At 40.5% G+C, this 25,597-nt stretch overlaps 1 protein-coding gene across 1 annotated transcript; it reads left to right on the top strand.

Moving 5' to 3' along the window:
* The first annotated feature begins 3,692 nt into the window (after positions 1–3,692).
* OLFM4 (olfactomedin 4) lies at positions 3,693–25,389 on the top strand. Its single transcript, XM_058853269.1, has 6 exons — positions 3,693–3,750; positions 4,260–4,337; positions 7,938–8,090; positions 14,081–14,293; positions 15,392–15,545; positions 23,213–25,389. The coding sequence occupies exons 2-6, from the start codon at positions 4,278–4,280 to the stop codon at positions 24,004–24,006; spliced, it is 1,374 nt and encodes a 457-aa protein (XP_058709252.1). The 5' UTR covers positions 3,693–3,750; positions 4,260–4,277; the 3' UTR covers positions 24,007–25,389.
* Positions 25,390–25,597: the final 208 nt, after the last annotated feature.

Raw genomic sequence — 25,597 nt, 5'->3', positions numbered from 1 at the left:
AACTCTGAGAAGAAAGTGGCAATTTTGCAATATCAGGGTATCACAACCTGAGAGAACTACCCTGGTGGGTAGCATAGGCTTACCATGTTGTCTGCAACATGTATGTGCTGGTTCGCACCTGAACTCTGCTTTGGCACGGCCAAAGAGTTTTCCTTATTGTGTAAAGGATATTTCACAGCCTTCAGCTGCTCAGACAGGGGCCAGTCTGCTTCTTTGGGAGCTCAGAGCTTTAGTCCTGACTGTACTTACAGCATCATTCACTCCATTCCCTTGACAGCATTGTGATTTACCCAGGAAAGCCCACCACTGTAACCTGAGAGGAAGAAGCCTGGTTTCATTTTCTTGCTCTACCAGCATGGCTCTGGTTCTTTTTGCTTACACATTATCACATGCCTTCCAGGTCTTGTCTATCTTACACTGAATTATTAGCCATGAAATCCTCCAGTAGAGATGCAGCTTCTGCTGTGAAAAAATGTCTTTGCAAGAAGTTATTATATCCTTACCCTGCAAGATGCTGCTGCCAGCCTCGTGAATTTGTCAGGAAGCTTATGCTTATGCAAAGCTGTGGTTAAAAAACATGTTACTCCAATGGACGTGGCTTCTCTCAAGAGTTTTCTAGTATGGATTTGCCCTAAGCCTCAGCTTTCCCATTGCCACCTGGAGCTGATAGTGCTATGGTAATTCAAGGAAGCCTTAAGAGCCCCTCACCAGGGAGATGAGTTTCATATGAGGCAGCACTGCTGCTCATAAGTGCTGCTGCTCCTGCCCTGACCTTTGCCCACCAATTTTGGAAAGGAATAAGGGTCTCCTAACCTCTTTCTTCACTTAGGCACAGCTACAGCCTTTTGTTGCTGACTCAGTAGAAGAACTAAGCCTGACAGAATGAAGGAAAAGGAAAGTGATGTTTTGGTCTAGAGACTTCTTGACTTTTACAAGTGCATAGATGTAGTCATTCCCTTAGTCCCTAGAACCTTCCTTCCAAACACTGAGCTCATTTTCCCAGTGATACAAAGCAAAGAACTCAGGAGAGAAATTTTAGTTTCTTCTGCACAGAGGGATTGCAGCTGACTCTCTCAAGGTAGTAGCTTGTTGGAAGTGGAGAATTCCCATGGTGGGTTGGGTGCTGTGGGAACTACAGGCAACTCACTGCCTCTCAGGGTAGCGTGGCACAGCTGGGGAGAGTGGGGGCCATACTAATTGCGTGTGACCCTTTTTCATCTCTCTGCATCAGTGCTCTAGAGACAGGACAGTGAATTGTTGTGGTCAGGTGGAATGCAACTCCATGGGAAGAGAGTAGGTGAGTAAGCATAGATGGGTATACAGTGTTAATGCACGAGTAAGCATTAATGGGCAGGTAGTGTTAATGTATGACACACAAACATGCTGGGAACGAAATGGGAGGTAGTCTGTGTCCTGCCTGTGCTATGTGAGAATTGAGGGAACTGAAAAACTGTAGACTTCTGTGTATTTTACTTATTGGCAAAGGTCTATTGCCTTTGGGAAAAGGGAAGCTTGGTTCTGGTGTGTGAGCAGTCTAGCCTGACCTGCTCTTCTCTGTACATGTAAGAAGTAATAAATACCACAAAGAGGTGTATTGTCTGCATAACTTTGAAGTTAAAAGAATCAGAGAATCTACAAGAATTTTTATGACTGAGTCACTGTAAGGGGAATGTCTGTTTACCTCTTGTAGCAAATAAGCACCTGATGTTCTTTAGAACCCAGATGATCAGATACTGTACCCCATAGAAAAGATTTCCTGTTAGAAAACTGGACATAGTTAATTTATGGTGGTAATTCATGTGTTCTTTGTGCATTACTAATTTGGTTATTATATGAGTTTATGACATCACTTACCCAAAACATTTAAAAATATCATACAAGTTCCTTAAGGTTTGGTTGGGGAAATCCCCAGACTGTACTATAAAAGACATCCTTTCTCCCCTTGCTGTCACATCTGCAGGCTGAGAAGATGAAGCACACACTGGTGGCTGTGCTATTCCTCGTGCAGGGCATAAGTGCTCTGGCTGGGACGACACCAGCAGCAGGAGTGGTAAGATGGGGGTCTCATACCTGAGCTTTGGTGCCTTCTTGTCTTCTCACATAGTTTAGATTGCTGAAAATTCTTTTAAGGTTACTGGAAAATTATTAGACAAATGCTGAGGTCTCTGCATGGAGAAAGTTCAAAGTATTCCTCCATCCTCCCCCCAACTAACATATAGGGACTGGGTAATAAATGTAGAAGTGAGGCACAGGTTTAAAGTCAGAGACAAATTCTGCCTTTGGTTAGATGAGTGCAACTCCCAGTGAGGATCTGAGTGGATATTAAATGCTCTGTGTAGCTTCTAATTAATTAGCAAGGGTTTATAGCAGAAACAGATCCACATCTTTGATGTGGAAGGAAGTGGGAGGTGGGAGCTTTTCCAGTTGCATGATTGCTGTCACACTCTGTGACCAGGCACATGAAAGCCCTATTGTTCAGTTATTGTTGGGTGCTCTCCCCTAAAAAACTGTATCTGCTTGGGCAAGAGAGAAATTCAAAGCAGACCAAATCAATCAGAAAACCTCCACAATAACCCTCAACCAAAAACTACATCAAATTCAGGGGGAAAGGAGAAAACTTTGAGAAATACTTCTTTAAAGCAATAAATTATATTAGTGAAAGATAGTTTTAATTTTGTACCTTTTAAAAAAAAAAAAAAGAAAATGGAGCTTCAGTTTTCAGAAGGAGTTTGTGAATATCTTAAGAACTTTTTCAAATGAAGAAAAGAATTTTGGGGTTTTTTTACCAAAAATGACTGCCTTTTTGATATTTATTAGTTAAAATTTGAAGGGGAATAAAATTTGGCTCCCGATAATTCTTTCTAATTATCTGGTTTATTCACCAACCAGATGATTCCTGTGTGGCCCTAGTTACACTTTTTTTAAGTTTGGGAGTGTTGTGGATGCAGGCAGTGAAGTTAGCACCTCCTAGGAAGGTGCTTTTATCTGCTCAAGGAATGAAAAGTTGCAAAATTCAAGATGGAGGTGTAAATATATGTTGATAAGCTGAGGGTAGAAAGCTTAATAGGGGAGAAAGTCTTCCTTAGTCTGCTTAGTTTTAAACTAGTCCTCAGTTTGTGTAATTTGCACAATTTGTGATGCTCTCTACCCTAACACTGTTAATTGCTACCAGCTGCCCATCATGTTCAGTGTAATTGTATGAGCACACAAGTGCCTGTTCAAGAGGGTTTATTTGACAAATTGTCCCAAAAAGCTTGTTTACACTGTGCCACTTGATAGACCTGCCCTTCGCCGGCCATTTGGATTTCCCCACCATCCCCTGGCTCAGGAACAGGGTTCCAGCTGGGATTTGGGAAATGCAGAAAGACGCAGCAGTGAGTGTCCTGTTGCAGGAGAAGCCCATTTGATGCTCCATCTGTTACACCATTTGACATTGAGGGTGTCTTGCTCCAATTCCCAGTTTGACACAGGTTTTGGTGAGATCCCATTACAGTGTGTTGCATCACGGGAATGCACCGTGCTCTTCACACTGTGTGGGGCCATGGTAACCCCCAGTATGGTGCCAGGGTAACCCCTAGTATGGTGCCAGGGTGACAGCTGCTGTCCTTGCTGTGGCAGGAAGGCAGGCATTAGCCACAGATGGAAGTTAAAGGGAATATATATGTGTTCTTATTGTATAAAAGGCTCCCAAGGTGGATCTGGCTGAATCCTTGGCAGTGTGGTGTCTTCTTCCGGTGCTCCCTTTCTACGGTAGGATGCTGCCAGCTCCGTGGTGCAAGTAGCAGAGTGGGACAAGTTTCCCAACCATCGCAGCTCACAGTCTGACAACTTTGTGTGAAAGGGGCAGTGAGTCCTCTGCTTAGAGGCTGGGGCATGAGCTGGGTAGTGAGGGGGGGACTCCTGCTGGGAGGACAGTATTCTCTGGATTTAGGGCAGAGGCACATGGCACTGTCCTTTTAAACTGCCATGAAATCTGCTACAGCTGTGCAGATGCTTGTCACATCCTCAGCTCACACCTCCTGGACAGGCTGAGCTTGCTCTGGTCACACAGAGCCTTTCTTCAAGAGGTGTCTGTGAAGTGACATTGTGCCCAGGGAAAATGTCTCCTCAGCGGCAGATCAGAAATTTTACAGTTTTTCAGAATATCTCCCATAATAAAATCACAGTGTTTTGGAGCTGCAGGATAGGGGCTGACTGGTGGGGAAGGGATGATGCCTTATGCAGGAAATCACTAAAAAAATCTTTCCTTTCCTTTTCAGAGTGCTCATCTCAGTACAATGCTTCCATATCTGACTCAGCCTAGGAATGTGTTTGGCAAATCGCACCCTTCCCCAAAGGTATAACCATTACTATTCTTCAATATAGTCCAGAAAAGACCAAATTTAGGAACCTACATCCTTTTCTTTAAATGCTACATGGTCACTTAGTGACTTAATTCTGATATAGGTAAGCCAGTTATTCTGCCTGGAAAAAGCATTTATGTGTTGTGTATCCAGTACTTTAGGAAATAGTGAATCTCCACAATCATCACTCCTGTTACCATGTCATTCAGTGCCTTGAGTCAGATCCAAAACCTTGGCATTAACCACTGACTACTGAACTGGACCACAGACATGAAACAGATGGGGCCCTGGGGATTTAATGGTAATGTGGCAAACAGTTTGGTGATTACAGTCTCCCTGAGGAAGTCTTTCCTCATAAACTAGAACAGGGCCTTGAAATTATCTTTTGAAGAGTGCCCATTTTGGATGCTGGGAGTGAGAAAAGTTTGATTCTCTCTGCTCTACCTAATTAAAATATTATCAGCTATTTGGTAATAGAGGGACCTGAATCTTTTTTCTGTGCCTTGTAATACAGTGCTTAAGTCCACCGCCTGCAGATTTCAGAGTTTGGTTTCTTTCCCTCTTTCTATCAGTGGCTGTTTAATAATGTTCACTTTGGAGCAGATTCAATGGGTCACACCTGCTCTGTATGGTCCTGCAAATAGTTGTCAAAAAAAAGTTCATGCAAAGCACAGGTTCAGCTTCACAGCAGGTCTTTTGTATGTCCAGGCAAGCCCAGTGTGGCATATGGGGTGTGTGGAGGGACCTCTTCTGAGGCAGAGTTCTCTGGCTCCAGTAGAGCATTTATAAAGTTAAATAGAGACAGGGTTCTCTTTCAGAGTCTGATTAGCAGGACACAAACTTTATCCATCTCCTTGCTCAGCTGAGGTGGCTTCTGTCCCTAATGTGGCCCTGCTATGTGCTTTCTTGGATCCCATTCTTTGTCTTAGGATGCACAAATAGCCAATTTAGAGCTGTGAATGTCACTAGGCTACAGCGACAAATACCCTGATTTTCAGAAAATTGAGCAACTGCTTGCTCCTACTCCCTTTGTTAGTTTGAAGGGATGTGGAAAAGGAACATTTCTCATAGCTTCAAATATGTATATGTAACAGCTTAATTTTGCAGAGTGAAATGTTGCTGTCAAGTCCTTGCTGTAGGCTAGGACAGTTTTCTCTCTTTAAGCATTCTGTATAAATTATTAAAGTTTAAAAACCATACAACTCCATCAAAAGTAGCAGTCTATCTCATGTATTTTTCTACAGGATGATGGAAGACATTTTTGTTACATGGTTGTCATTTGGCTGGTATTATATTTTGATTGAAGCACTTATTGACCCAAGGGGCTTTTAACTAAACAATGCTTCTTGCTCTTGTCAACATCATGATCCTGGTGTTTGTAATGTCAATGGAAGAATGGAAGCAGTTCTGCCCAGGCTGTTTCCACTCTTTTGCAGAAACTGTTGTCTTCAATATAAGCTGTACTTACTGCAGTGAAGCTCTGCCTTCAACTCAAAGCCCCCTCCTAACTCAAATGTTAAAATATAATGATTGTTTTTCACAGGGACATTAAAAGCATGAGTTTGAGGTTTTTTGGGAGATATCTGAATACATTTATGAATGTTTTTTTTTAGCACATCAAATAGGCAGGGTAAGTCTAGAAAACTGATTGGAATAATACAGCTGAGACTAGTTTACAGCAGGGTGTGTAATGCATACAAAGGTGTAGTGCACGCTATTGCTATACAATGTATAGCATCCTCTCTTGTATGCATGTACTCATACTTGTGTTACACACAGAAGGAACAGGACACAATACCTTCCACACAAAAATTAGCATGCTAATGTGCAACAGTCTCAGAGGAGCTCCCATATACTAAGCCACGTTTACTTCTTCTTTTGGTCTCTCCCATCTGTTTCTTTTTTTTATTGCTGAGCAACTTGCCTACCATCCCAACCATGCCAATGCACTGAGGACTTGGAGATGTAGAAACACCTAAGTGACTTAGGAACTAATTTTTTATAGTAATTTACATACTGATAGCCATATATTCAAAAATACTTGGAAACTTAGTCATAATATATTCTCTGTGGGATTTTCAGAAGTGCTTTGGTAACTTGCCTGGCAGAGAAATAAATGGAAGTTATGGGCTGGGACGTTCTGGAATGCCATAAGATACTTTTCTGCTTCCTTTCATGTTAAATGTCTTCAGCAGTCTGAGTGAAGTTTTGAGGCCCATGGTGCTTGAATAAGACAGATAAAACAACTTTCCACACTTTCTTTCAAAATGAGATGCATGCTGTTTGTTGTGGCTGCAGTAAAGAGGTTGCCAGAAATGTGAACTGGGAGCATTCCTGCTTGCTGCTCTTCTCTTTTTGGGCTCACAGATCAAGACAACTTTGCTGATAGTCATCATTGTGTGTTCTGGGCTGGTTTTTCAGCAGGAACATTAGTTGAAACCACTGTGAAAAAGCAAGCAAAGAAGTGCTGAAATGTCAGCTCTCAGGACATAGTTTTGTTGTTTGCTTTTTTTTATTTTTAAGAGGGAAAGAAAAAGAGAAAACACAGGAATAACAGTGTGATTTCTGCAGGGCAGGAGAAGAGATTATAGAAAAGTGTTTTTAAAGAGCAAGTTTGTAGCTTTAAAATATGCAGCTGCATTGAAGTGTGTGCCAGAATATTTTAAAATAACATCAAATATCTTTATTAATAAATTCGTGATAGGTTTATGAATTGGAAACATTTTGTGTACAAACAAAAAAGAGCTGTTCCAAACACACTCAGTATTCAGCCTGGTGTTTATAGACTACAGTGTGCCTTGGCTGTAAATTATGGCAAGATCAGGAGGTGCCAGCCCTGACCTTTCTGTCCCTCCTGCGCATTGCTCAGTGATGATGCTGTGAGCATGCAGACAACTGGGACAAGGCAATTCATGGGCAAGAGCTTTGCCAACTCTCCACAAGGATGGATGTGCGGGCTGTGATGTGTGGGTGTTATGAGCAATATTTTGTAGGAAAATAAGAATCTCTACCCTAGGCCAAAACTGCATATTTAATTCATCACCTTTCAGTGGTGTATAATTTAATGCATATGTCTGTTTGCTGTGGCGGGCTGCAAATCTTCAAATGAAGGATTTTTCTTTTCAAAACATTCCGTGTTACGAGTTCTATTTCAGTGCTTTCCTCTCTATGATGTAAATGACTAAATGTTTTGTCCAATTTAGATGAACAGAATAGTAGCTGTAAGACCTAACTTACTACTTTATTATTTTCCTGCTTTTATTTTGCTGCCTGCTTTTCTGTCTGCTGGAAAAGTTATTTCATTATCTTAGGAACATTGTCCACAATATTGGGAAAGTAAGGACTATCTATCTCCATTTTTCCAATGGTAAAATCTTTAAAGCAACATTTAACTATTTTTAGAGAGATTTGTAAGGATGAGTCATAAAAATTGCTAGATATTTTGAGTTCCTTGGAAGAAAAAGGTGAAAGATGACTAGTAAAGAAATTGCAGATTTTCTGATTGGCACAACTCATGTTATTGCCAGACATGATTAGGTAATGATTCTAGAGAAGAATGCTAACACTTTTTTTCTTACCAATTTGTTTTTGCAGCTCTTTGCCAATGTGTCCGGCTCTGTGAATGATGAGGGAACTTGTCAGTGCTCTGTGTACTTGCCAGATACCACCTTTCCAGTGCAGAAAGCTGAGCAACTGGAAATCATAGCCACAACGCTCTCGGAGAAGTTTGAGGCAGAGCTTTCTAAAGTAAGAGGTTACTTTGTCTTAAAAATAACAGTTGCATCTTTTCTGAAGAATGGTTGCCTATGAAAAAGTACAGGAGTCAGCATTTTTCTGTGGTGTGTCTTTCAAACAGTGGGAAAGAGGGCTCCGTAAGAACAAGGAGAAAGGTGATTAAATCTCTAATCTTTAACATTGTAACATGTCATTCATTTGAATATTCTCAGGTTCTAGGCCTTTTCAGCTAGAGACATATGGTATGTTTTGGAAGAGTGGTTATGTTTTTCCTTTTAGCTCAGTTTTATTAGGTTGTGATTGCTCCACGATGCTATAGGAAGCCAGCCTCCTGCTCTTTCATGTGTTATTATTTGTATCAAGCCAGCCAGATTGTGAGAAGGCAGTGAAGGGAAAGAGGAGAAAGGTCACCACAGCCCAGAATGAAGAAGTAGGTGAATAATTGCCCCTTCACTGCTTCTGCTCTCACAGGGAAAAATAAATAAATTTAAAAAAAAATCTTTCTTGTCAACATCTGAAGATGTGGCAGTGAGAGTGCTGAATTATGCATTTCTGTTGAAGATAAACACATACTGCTTTGGCTGCTTGTTGCATGAATTGAGTTCCATTTTTTGAGGAACTCAGGCAAACTTACTCATGCTGAGGTGCACTGGGTGAAGCTGCTTGTGAAGAAATCTGCCTTTGACTTTTTATGGTGGATAAATATTCAGGATTCAGATTGGATGTCCAGCAGAAAGTGTTTTCTTTGGAAAGCAAGCATCTTAAGAAATGAAGTGTCCTTGAATTAATCAGCAGAAAAGGCAAAGCATTAAATTATAAATTCTCATCATAAATATTCATAACCCTCCTCTGGTATAATCAAGAACAGATAAGAAGTTGTGCATAAAACCCACAACAACAGGCGTAGGATCCTGTGGTAAGATCTTTCAGTTCAAATAGTTTGTTTTGAAAGAGCTGGAGCTAACAGTGAAACACATTCAGCTGTCAGCAGGCATATGAAGGACAAACTGTCATAAGTCCTGCTGCCTCCAAGCACAGGGGTTACCTGATCCCTTGGAGCATGGAAGTGCAGTTCAGGGCTAATGAGCCATGAAAATCCCTGAGATTTCAGGCCCCTATACTGTTCCCACTGTGGTCAGTGCCAGCATTTGAAGGTAACTGTGCTGGGACAGGATGGCTGGAATGATTCCCAGCCAAAAATTGGCATGATTCTTCAAGGTGCTTGTGTACCACATTTCCCAGTCTCTTGCACTGGTGTAACCTCCCTTGTACTGGTATTTTCCTCAGAATGGTGCATGTTGCCTTTAGGCTAGTGCCAGGTAGATATGGGAGCATCTCAAGTGCTGCTTGACCTCTCTGTGTGGACAACCTCGTGTCTCCAATGAGTTCAGACATCTTGCTCATACATGTTACTACTATAGATAGCTAAAATTAGGTGTCCATATTTGTACCTGAAACTCACATCTAAGTTCAGGCTGAGTTTACACCCTAGACTTTATCTAATCTCTAGGTTGCCAGCTAGTGTTGGCTGCTGTGAGTGTTGTCACCCCTCTGTGCTCAGCAGTGTGCCACAGTGTAGACACTGACCTCGACTTGCAGTTCTTGTTGCAGACAGTGACAATTCTTGTCCTAACTCGGGCTTCACTGAGTTTCATCCTGTCGAGACCAATCAGCCAAGCAGTGTTACAATGCATCTAGTTGAAGTGTGACATATACTTTGGTGTGATATGTGTAAAGAGACACTTTAGGTCAGAAATTGAAATGAACAGATTGAATTTTGATGTAAATTGATGTGTGTAAGATTTCTCAGTTGCAATGTCCTAATTTTTTTTTTTTTGTAGAAAGAAGAGAGTTTTTGAGCATTACCCTATTCATATTTGAACTTAAGTATTCTGAGATCCTGTCATGCATAAACTTCCATGCTCAAAAAATTCTTTATCTTTCCAATTGTAGAAAAAATGCTTCTTATGCAATCCTGTATATTACTTCTATCGTGATAATACTCATAGAGACCATAGGAAATAATGAAATGGAGGAAACCTAAGCTTTCAATATTGATCATTATTAGAAATGATCCTGAGAAAATTTCTAGGGAATTGCATTCAGATGTAACATAGTCTCCCCACAGAAGTAGGGATTTCTAGTGAGTGCTTATTTTTTTGACTCTGAGAATTCATGCTTTTGTTGCTCTTCTAAAACACCCTTTGAAGCTCATGGGAACTTTTCCTGGATAAGAGCTGCAGGATTGGACCCTCTTAAGGATGCTTTCCATGTGCTAAAAGTCCCAGATAAACAACCTGATTGAATCATTAACCTTTTGCCTGATTGTTGGCTAATTCAAAAAGCAAGGGGGTCCTTTTATAGAATCAGCAGGCAAGGAAGCTTGCAGATAAAGAGATGCTCTCATGTGCCAAGTGAGTACAAACTGTAGGCTGAAAATACCAGACTAATTTTTCCTCTGTCACATCAACCTTTGCCAGCATAATTATGATTACAGAAGAAAATTAACCTTTTAAAGCAAAGTGGGAATTGGCTGTTCCTCTCAATAGAAAAGGGGAGAGGACACTTCTATAACAAGGGTGGATCAGCACATGATCACAAGGAGAGAAAGTGCCTTTCAGAACACCATGATGGCCACAACATTCTCACTTAACAGATACAGGAGCAAAAAAGCCCCCTGCTTTTCAGAACAGGTTAACCTGCAATGGAATTCTTCTCCATCTCAGAAGGCAGACTGCCAGCCTTGCTCCTTATGGATCTATAGAGGTCAAGCCTGCTCGAAGACAGTGTCCTGGGCTGAATGATTTTAGAAAGTTTCTGGGTTTGTAATTTCTTTCTTATCTTCCCTCATTCCTCCCACATATTTTCTTTTACATCTTCACCTTGCACATTTTTTTCTTCTTCTATACTCTCCAAATGTGTGCTGGAGAAATGTCTGCTTGCATGCTACAAAACCTGTTTTGATAAATACCAGTTGCAGGTAAATGACACACTAAATGAGCATTGCAGATTTTCCCTGCCCTTTTCATTAAACGAAAGTGACAATGCTTGGAATGAGGAAAAACTGAAACTGAGGATTTTTTCCCCTTACCTATGCCTCACATGGGTCCCTTTTCTTTCCATAAAGGGCTAATCCAGGCCCTATGCACACATCATACCCTACTTTAGGCTTTTATGACAAATGCAGCAGCAATCAGTACTAGTTATTGGTCTGTATCCCTAAAAATAGGACATGCACAGAATTTCTGTGCCAGCTTGTCCAGAGACTACAGCCAGTCCGTAGCAGGTAGATGCAGTAGAAGAGCAAGGATTACAAGTGGCTTAAATCTATCTGCCAATCAACAGAACAATGTCGTGTTCTTTTTTCATCTGATATTTCTAACCCATGGAAACTCCTAAACCAGATCTGAGCAGGTGGGAATCTCCACACAGAACATTACAGTGCTTAACATATGTGCTGGATTTATCTGCAAAAGCAGTATAGACCTGTCAGTGCAGCACTGCTGAGAAAATTTTATTTGTCCAATAATTCGCCAGGGGAGCTATTAGCTTAAGTTCTCTGCGACGCTGGTGTGGCTGTGCAGAGCACTGCAGAGTGATGGTGCTAGTTCAGGCTCAGCTATACTCTGCAGGATGGTGTTGACATGTCCTTAAATGACCTAGATGGTTGACTGAGTGAAAATCCTCTAATATGGGAGGAGAACTTCAAGTCTGCATTATGCAGTCAGGGCTGAAATAACTATGTATGCCTTGTTCCAGCCCTCAGCATTTTGTCCAAGCTCTGAAAACCCTGGAGAAAACTTCAAATTCACAGGTTTCTCGCTAATGAGTAGCCATCACTAATTGCAGCAGCCTGTTTATTTCAGTGGTTTGCAGATTTGGTTTATATTGCATTATTATCACCAGTATTACTGTGAGAAAGGTTATTAATTATTACCAGTATTACTGTGAAAAAGGTTATTAATGCCTAGACAGATTTCTGGATGCCTCTGTGACAGACAGACTTCACACAGCAGTGCAATTTTGCTCAAAAATAGCCTTGCTTCATTCTTCTTAGGCTATAATAATATTTATTTTTTATTTATTTTTTTTGTTGTTATTGTTGAACGAACTCTCAACACGCAGTTTAAACATTTGCCTTTGAATAATTTTTCCAGATTATTTTTTTTTTGAGGTTCTCTTTCAATGCCAAACTGATTTCGGTCATCAGTGAAAGTTTGAGGTCCAGCTACTTCTGACTTTTCCAAAAGGATTGGTTCTTCCTGCTATTCCTTAACAGATGATGGTGGCAGCCAGGGCAAATAATCCCAGCCATCACTGCTGATAGCCAGTTACAAGGAACTAGGTCTAAGTCTTTTAGGCTGTTATGTTTTGATTCTTAATTGTATAACTTGAATTGTATAACTTTTGATTCTTAATTCAATAACTTGAAGTTTTCCTGGCTTGGTCTGGGAGATCTAGAGCATCCAGTGCTGTGAGCCAGGGTGCTTCTGCTACAGCTTGTGGAAACTTGACAGTTTTGAGAAGCTCCAAGTATGGCTGCACACATTTAGAACAGAAGATCTGTTTCAAGTTCAGATTTAAATACAGGGAACTGAGCATCCTGGTTTTGGTGTATACTATGTATGTCCATGCAGGGCTTCTGTAGTGTCTTAAGATTTATAGTGTAGTTGTGCCATTATTGAGAACTATACTTCTGAACAGAGGATCTACTCTTATGATTCTACTCCTTAATCCACATCACCAAACTTATGATCTTAAAGGATCTTCTTCATAAATTTCTATGCCATGAACTCCTATACCTCCTCTTTGGTACAAGGGATTCAATCAGGATTGAAAGGAATTATGTAATAAGTATGGGGTTTTTCTGGGTCCCTGTCTCAAGTGCTGCTGCCAGAGCAGAAAAGCAAGGAGTCCATGGTCTTCACACTATGGCAGGATTTCCAAGACAATGGTGAAAAAAGTACTGACTTTTATTTAATGTTGAGATAATGCAAGAATGCTTGAGAAGATGTAGGTTAAGTCTCTCAGCTGAAGAAATAATAGTAATGGAAATGACAGTGCTATAGATAGAGGCACAAATACCATCTGAGGGCATAAATATGAAGTTACTAGTGCAACAAACTATTTATATTTATTCCTACTTATCTTTTGTGATATAATGATATATGAAGGATATGGGAGGGAAATTATGCCCCTTTACCAAAGCATTAAATTTTAAGGAACTAACATTTCCAAGGAAAGTCCCAAGTCCATATAATATTCTTAACATTCTGCTTCACAATGTTGTGCTGTGACCTTTACCTCAGCAGATATGTGTGAAAATATATTTATCTGGACAACTATTTAATGATTCAAAGACTCAAAAGGCTCCTATATAAATTACTCCAGCTAACTCCTGCCATATATTTAACACTTTCATTTAAACCAGATTTGATTTTTAACAGTGTTTAAATATTTTCTCCCTGCCCAAAGAAAAGCATCAAATCAGTTCTGTCAACGTTTGACACAATTCAAATGTACACAGGGTAAAGTCCTATTTGGATTCAGAGTTAATAGGAAATGAAGTTGAAAAACTTGGGAATTCTTTATTGCATTTTGCAGCCTTTTCTGGCTGCTTTTGAGAGATAATTCTCTGCAGACTTCCTAATAAAATTTTCACCAATGTAAGTTCTTGGCATACTGAGGATAAAATTAGCTCACAGAGACAATATTGGCAATGAATTAAAAAAATGGAAGACTCTGAGTAAAATTCTGCCTTCAGTTATCCCCAGGCATTCCTGAGGGGATTTTGTGAAACTGCCAACAATAAATGAGGGTTAAATTTCATATTTTTTAATGTGTGTGATTAGAATTACATTTATGGAGTTTATGTGAAGAATATATATGGCAAGTATGTGGAAGCTATGCATAGAGTACTCAGAAATAGAATAAGGATGTCAAAGAGGCTTGTCTTATTTGCGAACCTGGACTTGAATATGTATCTCTTTTCTTTCCTTCAGGTCAGGGAGTATTCAAAACGAATTGAAGTCTATCAGCAGAAAATCCTCAATCTAACCATCAGAGTGCAGCAAATGGAGATGGGTGGTGTATCTTACACAGAACTGGACTTCCAGTTACTGAAAGTGGAAATCAGTGACCTAGAGAGACTGGTCACTCAGCTGAAACCCAGCCTTGTTGGAAGCAATGCCATCGTTGAGCAAATATATTTGGAGGTATTGCCAAGGTCTTAATCAGCCACAGACGGTTCAAATACACAGATAGTCAATTCTCTCTTTAGTGTTTAGGTTGAGCAAATGCAATATATATATTGCAATATCTCTACTGCAGATAGTAGAATTATTTTAGCATTTCATCAGCATAAATTAAAAGAAAGCTTGACCTTAAATGTATCAACATCTTATTCCTTGATACAGAGCACAGAAAAGTAAAGAAACCCCATAGCAAATGGATTTTACTCTGGTTTTGCCAAATATCTACCTGAAAGTTAAAAGTTTTGCATAGAGTTAAATGCACAAGCTGATTAAATTATTATAATAAATATTAATTTACAGACCGCCATGCTTGAAAGGCTCTGTGCTTTAATTTAGATAATTAAAAAATTAGCTGCTGGTTGCTAAGGCAGTGGCCCAATCAATATGAAATCAAGAAGTGGGAAAGACTATCACCTTCCTAGCAGACTATAAATCACATTTTCAAAATTGTAGTTAATCACTCACCTAGAGAGAATAATTAGTTAAGATGGAAAGTGAAATCTCATTTGCTCCTTTGTCCTCTAGATCATCAAGCAGCTGATTAAAACCACTATTTATCTTTGCAAATAAAATTTGCAGATACTTTTGTAAGGCTGGACTAAGTACTTTTTTACTCTTAAGACTTACTGGATAGTTTTACACCACAAGTAAAATAACACTGTTTTTGCATACTGTTATACAACTTAGTCTTAAAGCATATCCTTGTGGTTACATACTCTGCTGGAAATGTCAAGCCGAGGCTGTGAGGATAAGGCCTATTTCTTAGAACCTTTTTCTGTAGTGTCTTCTGTGATCAGCACTGCCTGCAAATATCTATAAAATAATTTACAGAATGACTACGTTGGAAGAGACCTTCAAGATCATCAAGTCCAACCCATGCCCTAACACCTCAACTAGATCATGGCACTGAGTGTCATATCCACTCTTTTTTTAAACACATCCGGGGTGGTGACTCCACCACCTCCCCGGGCAGACCATTCCAGTATTTATCATTCATAATGTTATAATTTTTCATTTATAATGTTCACATTAAACTTGCTGTCTATTTTTCCTCTCTAGATCACCAATCTGACTATACTGGTAAGTGAACTAGAGTCACTGGACAAAAACAATGTTCTTGCAATTCGTCGACAAATTGCGTCTCTGCAGAAGCGATTGAAAGAGTGTGAAGAGAACGCAACCAAAACTACACCACCCCCTTATTTCCTACCAGGTAAGCATTTCTGTTGGATAACACGTAAGAGATAATATAATACTGAATTAGAACTGTAAATGCAGAGACCTCCCTTGGTTAATATTAAATACAATTGTAATGATACTCCTTAGCTCTTGAAAAACTGAGCAGACAGCTCCTAATGTTTCATTAATGGTTCAAAAGGAAAATAAAGGCAGGAATCAAATTCTTACAAACACAGTAGCTAGAAGAAGTTGTAGTCTTCCTCTTACCTGTAGTGTGAGAAGTGAATCTCTAGCCCTCTTCTCTTTTTTTTTCTTTTTTTTAGAACAATTACCTGTGGGAAAGGATGTTTTTTACTAACTAGCTTTGATTTTTAGTAGTTCCTGTGAAAGAAACCTATGTTGATTGCAGTATTGCTCTAATGCTGCTTGGAAAATGTATGAGCAACTCTTGACATACTAAAGCTGTTGATATGCAAGCTCTAGAAGGAGACTTTGCATGAAGATTTCTTTTGCTTCACAGTCAAAAGATGCTTCTAAAACAGGTGGTCAAAGGATCTGGGGAAAAAATCTGGTCTCAGGAAGATAAGGAGGAGCTTTAATACGGATTTCAATGGAACTAAGATTGGAGTCTGGATCAGTGGATCCCAGAGTGCAGTCCATATAATGGTGTTAAGAGTAACGGTGTGTGTGTTAATTAGTTTGCAACTAAAAAACTTTTGTCTTGATGTGGTTGGTGGTCAGTTTGAAAAATCACATTGTGAGTGAATCATAGTCTGAGAAATTTTGAGAGTCAGATATGACGTACTGGAGCAAAGCACTCAGGAAACACCAGATTAGATATGCCAGGTCAAGAATCCCAGTTACTAACAGACTGGAGGATTTCTAAAACCATGTTGGTCCCCTCAGTGTTTTATACACAGGGGGTTCCTTTAGCCAGTGTTGTAAGAGCAAAAGTGCTGTGTTTTATACAATACCCAGGGGAAAATTCTTGCTTTTTCACGTAAGCTTATTAACAATCAGCTAGAGGAGCCCATAATAAAGGAGGAGTCATATCCTGCTTTCAAGGAGCACAAATTTGCACCTACCAGCATTTACCTCTCATCACCTTGAGGTCAGCTAATTTAAACATCTCATTGGAAAGTTGAAAGGCAGAAATATAAGCTTCCCTTAGGGTGAGCAGTCCCTCCTTAGGGCTTCATGGTGGTGAAAGCAGTTGCTGTGTTTCTCTGACAGAATGCATGACTAACACCTTGTCTGGAAATCAGACAGGAGAGAAATCTGAAACAAAAACCTGTGGTAAAAAATCTCAAGGCCTTTCTCTGGTCCTTAAGGAAGGGTTTAAAATGTTTCAATGAAAAAAACCCCACAATGTTTTAGAAGTACTTGAAGGGCATCTCACTGATTTATTGAGAGTGATGGTGTGTGGAAAGAAACAATCTCATTCTTGTCAAGCCTACAGAAAGCTTTTGTTTTGGTGAGAAAGTACTGAGTTCTGGAACAAGAATACTGTGTCCTTCCATGAGTGATGGAAGAGAGGGCTGCTTTTATCATCTGGGTGATTGACATATCTATGGGACATAGCAGCTTTCACCATGTAGGAAAGGGGAAACTGCACTTGGAGTGCAGCTCCTTGCAGGGATAGGCAAGTCATGGTCTAGAGCAGAATGGTACCTCTGGGATGGGTAAATGGAACTGCATGGAATGGTGACTGTGATAGACTTATTCAACGTTGTTTCTCAGGGCATGGTAGGGAGACGGATAGACTTTATCTGGTCCCAAAATGGTATTTACTTTAGCATTGCCTTGCTCCTGACTGGTCAGACAGCTCAGGCACCTTTGCATACGGAAACACTGCATTGTAGCAGAAAAGAATGAAGGAGGTCAAAACCCCATCTGGTATAACAACTTCCAGAGAGTTACTGGTACTGACGTCCACTGAGGACAACCTCTGGTGTTGTCTGTGAGTTTTTCTGTCCAGAGGTAAGATCCTGGGAGGGGTTGGAGGGTGTGTGTGAGTGTATTATCACATGGCCTCCTTTAGGGTGAGTGTGGTCTCTGAGGATGGCACAAAGGACTGAGAAGAAAGAAGAAGGCAGAGAAACTGTTGTAGGCTGGCAAGTTTTCTTCATATTGGGAGATGCTAACTCTACAGATAACCCAGGTGTTATGTAGGCTCAGATCCCTGCTAATCCACACAGGACTAGCCTATTGTGACTTTAGGTGGCTGGCGGGGAGAAACTATAATTTGTACAGAGGACTTTGTAGAGCAACTACATGTCCTGCAGACTGTATCTGAAAACACTTAGATGCAGTAAGATATTTTTGCTTGGGAAGTGGAGTTAGTATGTGAGAGAGCTGCATCTCCTAGCTGGTCATTTTGGAATGCTGCATGGATGCTCACAGGTAGGTCTCTGGAGCTTTCTAGCCCCCGTTTGTGTGTTTGAATACAATTTCCGTATGTTTTTTCTGCAAGGTTCAATGCCTTGAATTCCTGCCAAACCTCTTGGCCTTGCCCTGATTTTAGTTCATATTATATTTATAATGTTTGTATTAAACGAACTCTTTGTCCTGTTTTCAGATTGCTTTTTCTTTTCCCCTTCATCCTCTCTCCTGCATATTTTGGGTAGGCAGCATGAACTAGAGAGAGCTTGGCTAATCCCCAAGCTGTCTAAGATCATGAGTCTAAATGCAAGTTTAATTAAAGCTTCTTGCTTCACACTGCTGTAGTATGCAGCCCCTCTGACTCTGTCCCCCAAGGCTTTTGCTGCTGTATTTCTCCGAGTGAGCAGGCCTGTTCTCAAATAACATAGCAGAAAGAAATCACTGGTTTCCATCTGCCTTATCCTCTAACTGGAGAGGTGTGTGTCTGAGTGTCTGATATGTAGATAGTCATCCCCATCATTGTCACTGGCTTTCCTATCTGAAATGGTTCATAGCATCTCTCTCCTCACTACTCCAGCAGGAAGAAATATTTATACATTTGTTTTCCTTTGGGCTGATCTCAGGTGACTGCATTGTGTAGATATAGAGAGAAAAGACCTCAGGATGGTCCTTTGAGGACTCTGCAGCAGATTCTCTGTTACACCTCACTGAAATGATCTGAGAAAGCAGGGAGAAGCGAGTCAGATTAAATTCAAAGGCAAAATGGAAAGAAAAGAAAAAAGGAGTAGTGTTGTTTTTTTATATTTTTTTTTAATTCCTGGATTTTATACACTCAGAAATTAAATATTTCAAACTACTGGTGAGTAGGTCTCAGCAGGAAGAGTACCTGGAGTAGCCTAATGCTGAAACTCAGGCAATCCTATTGGAGTTTTACAGTGATTTCACACTTATGTTTTACCTCCTATGGACCCAAGCTGTCTGTATTTTTTTAATATTTTGGGTTGTGTTTTGAACTGAATGCATCCATACACAAGGATAGAGGTACAGAGGTCTAGAGGCACCTGAAAAGAACTGGCCAGCTGTTCTCCCTAGGGCTTCCTGAGCTGACCCTGGATACATATGCATTTATGCACTAGCACTGGGGGGAGCTGAGTTGGAGGACCTTAGGTGCTTATTTGCCTTAAGGCACATCAGATGAAGCCCAGCTCTCCTTCCACCTCATCCCCTGTTAGATGTTGCCACCACAGGTCTTCTTTTACACAGCTGCAAGCCTGTGTCTGCCCCCATGATACTGATGGAAGACTGGTGTGCCTTTGTGGGTCTTCCTGTGTCAGTGAGACAGTAAGAGCCAGGACGAGCCTTTCCTTTAGAGCTCTGTTTTTGGTATCTCAAGCCCCAGTAAGGCTGGTAACAGCTCCCACATCTGGATGTGTGGTCTGATGGGAGGGGAAGGTGCACATCTGGTGCTTGAGAGCATGTATGAGAATGTAGCACCAGCTTGCTTCTAGTGTCTGTGTCCCTTGTGGGAGTTCCTTCCAGTGTGGGTCCCACCTTGTCTCGTGGCCTCTGGCTGCATAGGCCAATGGTGGTCCCTTCTCCTCTGCAGTCAGATGCAGCTACTTGGTGGGAGGAGGCTGCTGGAATGTTTTCTTGTATTGCTGGAGTTAAGAAGCTGATGTGCTCTGCCAGTGCTTCAGATTGAAGTGGGTAAAGCAGGACCCAGCAGTATGTGCCTCCAGCTCAGTTCTGCAGCCTATTAGCCAAGCAAGTCAGGCTCCCTTCAGTCCTGACAATTTTCTGATTAATCAAAAGGATTAGTATATAATTGAGCTGAAATACTGGTTCTTTATGTGGAGACAAGTACGTGTTCATGTACCTGTGCTTGTCCTTCCCTTCTCCATTTGCTATATAAGAAGGAGACAAAGGAAGGCAGAAATACCAGGATGTCATTTATCTGTGGCCCAAAACAATGGAGAAAGGAGTTAAAAACTTGAATAATGCATATGGATTTATTTCAAGTACCTTCTAATATTTACAAAATTACATGACATTTTGTTTCCTTTGTGCATTTTTTTCCCACAAGATGTAGACAGGGAGGCAAGTTTAGATTAAATAAACAACAATGAATTCTTCTGAACCTGTGTGAAAGACAGATCACCCCCAACTACCGCAGAGGTTTTTCATAAAAAAAAATAATAATTATGGGAGAATTTTCAAGGAAATAAAAATCAAGCACATACTCTATAGAAACCTCAGACAATTTTTGATGTCATTAAAACGGAACACACTTCTAACTTTATTTTAATAATTCATTCTTTCATAAATAAAAACCAAACAAGTGTTCAGCAGAGAGATCTCTTTAAGGGAAGAAATAATAATTTATTATTTCTTTTGTAAAAAAGGTCTCTCTGCTGAACACACGTTTGTTTTTTATTTATGAAACAATGTATAAATTATTAAAATAAATCTGGAATTGTGTTCTGCTTAATGACATGAAAAATTATTTGAGGTCGCATATAGATGAGCTTAGCAGTGCTTCAGTACCTGCAAGCTTTGGTGCTACATTTTTTTAAACAAATGAAGAGTTTTAGAGCATTTAATAACCATTTAATTCTGAGATAAGTTTATTGTGATTTAAGCACAGTAATATATTCAATATGTCACCAGCCTTAAAGAAGTCCTTATGCCGGAAGTAGCAATACGTAATAGAGATTTGAGGAAAAAAACAGTTCAAATTGATTTATGAAGTTGGCAGGCTGCAAGCCATTTTGCACTGGCTGCCTTAGCTTTCTTCCTTTGCATGAGCTGAGGTGTAAGCACCTCCAAATGCTGGTAGCTGTGCCAAGTGCTGAGGCCATGTTACTAGACATGCTACGTGCCATTTCCAGAGATACAGCCTGGCCAGCCATACAGCAGTGCCTGCCTTGTGTGCTATATTTGGAAATGAGGTTTCTGCTCCAGGGCCTCGTCCTTTGTAAAGCACTTAAGTGCATGCTTAAATGCTCATCTGCTCCGAGCCAGGAATGCTGATTCGAACGGATTCTTGGTGGCACGAAGGAAAGCAGTGTTCAACCAGGGTCATGCCATGTTTCAGCTGCAAGAAACCCAGGACACAAAAGTGTCTGGGGGAGGAGATGGGAGTGTTTACAATTTGTACCACCTTCTCTGCCATCAGGAGGAGACTCAGTGATTAGGAGCTGCTCCCATTGGCAATACTGACCCAAGGAAGTTGCCAACATGTAGCCTAGGGACATGAGGATTTATCTCATTATAGTGATTTATATTTAATATAAAACTGCTCCCCACCTTCCTCACAGATATTGAGAGGAGGCTGCTGGTGAATCACGTGTCACTCAGGTCACAGTCACTAGCATAAGACAGTACAAAACTGTGAGGAGTGAAGGTGCTACGTAGTAGAAGCAGAGAAATACATTTGAGGATACAAATGAGTACATTTTGAGAAAGGGGGAGACATGAAGATCTTCACTGCCCAAACTGACTTTACACATTGGCACAAATGTCAGTGCTTGGACACTACTAACATTCAGGACACAGGTTTTCCAGTCCCACTGGTAGAGCACTTTCCTTCTGGGCAAAGTAGATAAGAAAAAGATTTCTCTGCTTTTGCAACTGTACATTTTTTTCACCAATTATCTTGTTTCCCAGTATTTTTCCAAGTAGAATACTTCAGATTGGTCTGCCTCTAGTTTTCCTTCTTTCTGTGAGACAGACTGCAAAGCCTTTGAGAACAAAATGTCTCCTGGACTTTTTCTGTTCATGGTTTCAGAAGTTTCCATTTCATCTGCATAAGTATTGTCTGGTCGTGCTTAGGGATGGTCAGCTTTGAGGGCAAAAGATCTTTCTCTGTTATTCCTCTTTCTTCTTTGTGTGAAGACAGAAGTTATTTATATGCCAGACATCCTTTCATATGATTGAGCTTATGAGCCATTCTTGTAATAGAGTTGCAAGAAATCGTGACATGGTTCCCACTCAAAGTATTAAAACCTCAAAAGATAATCTTGACTTTCATCAGCACCATAGCTGTCAGTGTGCAGAGTTCCTGTTTTGAGGGAAGTATTATTAACACCAACATTTGTGGCCACTAATTTATTCACTAATTGATGTGTGAGACTTGTCTATTCATATTATACTCCATCTTTAATAAGGAAGACTATCTAGGGCTAGAACCACCCTGGTGAACTGGGAAACATTGGAGTACTACTAGGCTTGTGAGCTGGTTCCAGCCACTTGATATCTCTGTCTCCATTACCTCAGGTGGAGATAACCTTATAGAGAAAAATCTGGGACACTTTTGTGGCAGCAATACAAAAAGCTAATGTTAACACTTGGAAAAGTGCATGCTGGTTTTTGCCAGTGGCAGCTTCACACTCATCAGAAGCCCAGGGACATTTTTGAGTGGAGTTTTTTTTCCTACCAGTGACTTACAATATTGAGAATTTATCAGGAAACAGGAATGTCACTAATTCAGCATGAGTAAAAGGAAATTGTTCCTTGTATTAAAATTATTTTTTTCTATGGTCCTAAAAATGGTTTTGCAGTTGATATGTGTAAAACAGAGATGTTCTGGTTCAGCTTGAAGTCGTATTTTCCTTAGAGTTGCCCCACATGAAAAGTCAGAGTAATGTCAGTCTACGTTTCCTGGGCTGTGATTGTTACTGTCTGCACATTTCTTTGAGGGTCTGAGGTGGAAGGCACCATGTGGCTGTGACACAGCTGTAAAGCTGTGATTCTGACAGCAGAATGCTAATCTGAAATGTGACTCTGGAATTACTGCTGCTGCTGCTCCTTTCTTCCCTTCCACAGAGAAATACACAGAAATCAGATGCTCCTCATTCTTTTTTCCTCCATCTCCCATGCTTTCAGTTCCACTGAGGTAGAAAATAACCTAAAATGCTTCTGAAATTGTATTTTCCAAGGGATTTCCTAATGTAGCAGGCTGGCCTGCCTGAAATAGGTAGAAACAGAAATTTGTCCCTTGTATAGAACAGCACAGCGAGCACTTACTTTCTGTGAATTAATCCCCCACCTCCTCTTTCAAATAAGTGTAATAATATGTACTCTATTTTTTTTTTTTTTTCTGAGTTTTTCAGTCAACTTGGGACACTGGGTGCCATCCAGTTGCTGACCTTGGCCCAAACTGAGCGTTTTACACATGAAGCTGTGCATTTATGTCTGTGCTTAGTCACAAAGCTATTCTCTGCTAAGCACAGTCTAGAGACTACGGTCTGCAAAACCTCTTTCCTAGTCATGACATTTGGAAAAACCTGTATGTTTTGTTTTTTTCCTCTTTACTTACAGGTACCTGTGTTCACCATGGACCGATGAATGTTAGCCAGCCTTATGTTGTCAAGCTGAACTGGAGAGGGTTTTCCTACAATTATGGTTCCTGGGGCAGAGATTACAATCCCTCTAACCCAGAGGAGGAAGTCTATTGGGTTGCACCATTGAACACCAATGGGAGATACTTAGAATACTTCCGAATTTATAGTTCCTTTGATGATTTGCTGCTGTTTAAATATACGTATGAAAGGAGAATAACATATGGGGAAGGAAGTGGTGCTGCCCTTTATAAAAATCATTTGTACTATCATGCTTATTCTTCGAGATATATGGTGAAGTATGATATAAAAACAAACAGGGAGGTTTTGAGGAAGGAGCTTCCAGGTGCTGCTATTGGTAACCGTTTCTCTTATGCAGGCGTAGCATGGCAGGACATAGATTTTGCTGTGGATGAAAGTGGGTTATGGGTAATATATTCAACTGAAAATAACGTGGGCAACATTGTGATTAGCAAGCTCAATGAGACCACACTTGATGTGCTAAATACTTGGCAGACGAGACAGTATAAGCCATCTGTTTCCAATGCTTTCATGTTATGTGGTGTTCTTTATGCCACAAGGCCACTGAACACTAAGAAAGAGGAGATCTTCTACATGTATGACACAAACACTGGCCAAGAAGGTAGAATTAGCATCATTATGGATAAAAAGTTAGATACAATCCAGAGTATTGATTATAGCCCCACGGATCAGAAACTGTATGTTTACAGTGATAGTTACCTTGTAAGATATGATGTGACTTTTCAGCCTTAGTACCTCAGGGACATATGCATATGATAAAACTGGCAGCAGCCAATATGAGAGATCAAATGGACCTTTAGACAAGGCTACTGCCAGTTCAGAGTTCATCTGGTCTGAGGTACAGTATCTGGGGGTGTCATACAGGTACTTACACTCTTTAAAGGGATTGCCCACTCTGAGCACTAATACTACTGGCAACAATTGGCACTATGGGGCTTTTTAGGTTTTGCTTGGTGTTTATTGGTGGTCAGTGTTTTACAATTTCTGTGTCTCTGGGGTAGATTCAGTGCATAGATTTAGTGCTTTTTGTTTGCAGAAATAGCTGGGCTCAGACTATCTAGTGACTGAGTAGCTAATTACCCACTGATTTGCATTTGTCAGAGTAACACAGGCAAGGCACTCAGAAACAGAATGAATTTCCACTGATCTTCATCAGAGTGAAATGAGGCCTCAGAGAAATTAATTCAAGGATTAAAATAGATTAGGAAGTAGACTTGGTCGTAAGATAGCAATCCATTCGTAAGTTGGAATCAGTAGTATCTGGCTCAAGACTTTAGGAGGGAGGGTAAAAATGCACTGGGCTGTGTAAGTTCTACCACAGGAAGGGAAGAGAAGGCACTGTGTAAGGGACTGGGCTCACTGTCCTCAGAAGCAGTGTTGCAGTGGGACAGTGGCCCCTGGGCCCCACCTGTAGCTTCCTCCAAGTAGTTCAACACTCTCCCAAGCTGCCACCGTACCAGGCTGCCCTACTGGAGTGCTTGTGGAGGTAAAACTGGCAATATGGTTTTCATCAAATTTCCCTTCTGTCCCGCTCTGCTTCCCTTACTAATTCTGTGTGTCTAAACCTGCCCCTACGAATGGTCTTACTACAGTCTAGCTACATACGCTGTTTTCCAGCCAGAGCAGTGCAAAGAACACACAGTTTTCCTTTTCTTTAGGCTCTTCTAAGTTTATGCAAATCCTCCCATTGACTTTATTGGCCATGAGTGGCTCTTGGTGTATATAATGCATTGCCATAGAATAACAGACGTGCTATTTGATGTGCCTCTTTTCAACATTTTTGCCATTCTGTAATTAGATTCCTGAGAGCCTTGTTAACCTAGGCTCCAATTTGTTCCCCGGGCAATTCTGTCTTACAGCAAAGAAGTCTTGTGGAAAACATGAGTCTGGTCAAACTAGTTGAATATATGATATGGTTTTAATTTTTTCTAATGGGTATCGTGTGATAGTTTCCGAATATGTGTATTGTAACAATGTCTTATTTTCATCACGTCAGAAAGCAAGCTAAAACACTGAAATTCAGAGCTCTGAAATGACAAAGAAAGCAGTTCATGTGGTTAATTTTCTTCTTTTACATATGCTACTCTGTCTGTGTCCTCTGATAATCAAAATGAACATGTATGCAAATGATTGCTTTTGTTTTAATAAAGAACTGTTTAAAAGAATCTCAGCTGTTCTGTAGAGCCATTTAAAGCTATTTGTGACAAACAGGTAACTTCTGGGATGCAACAGCAACCCTGAGCACCAAATATTTGAAACAGGATCACTGCACTGACTTGGACTCTGTATGCTTAAGTAGGAACAACGCAAAGGTGCGAGTCTG

The sequence above is a fragment of the Poecile atricapillus genome, chromosome 1 (assembly GCF_030490865.1).
Source record: "Poecile atricapillus isolate bPoeAtr1 chromosome 1, bPoeAtr1.hap1, whole genome shotgun sequence".
Taxonomy (NCBI): domain Eukaryota; kingdom Metazoa; phylum Chordata; class Aves; order Passeriformes; family Paridae; genus Poecile; species Poecile atricapillus.
Note: the sequence above shows the minus strand (reverse complement) of the source record. Positions and strands in the feature narration are given on the sequence as shown.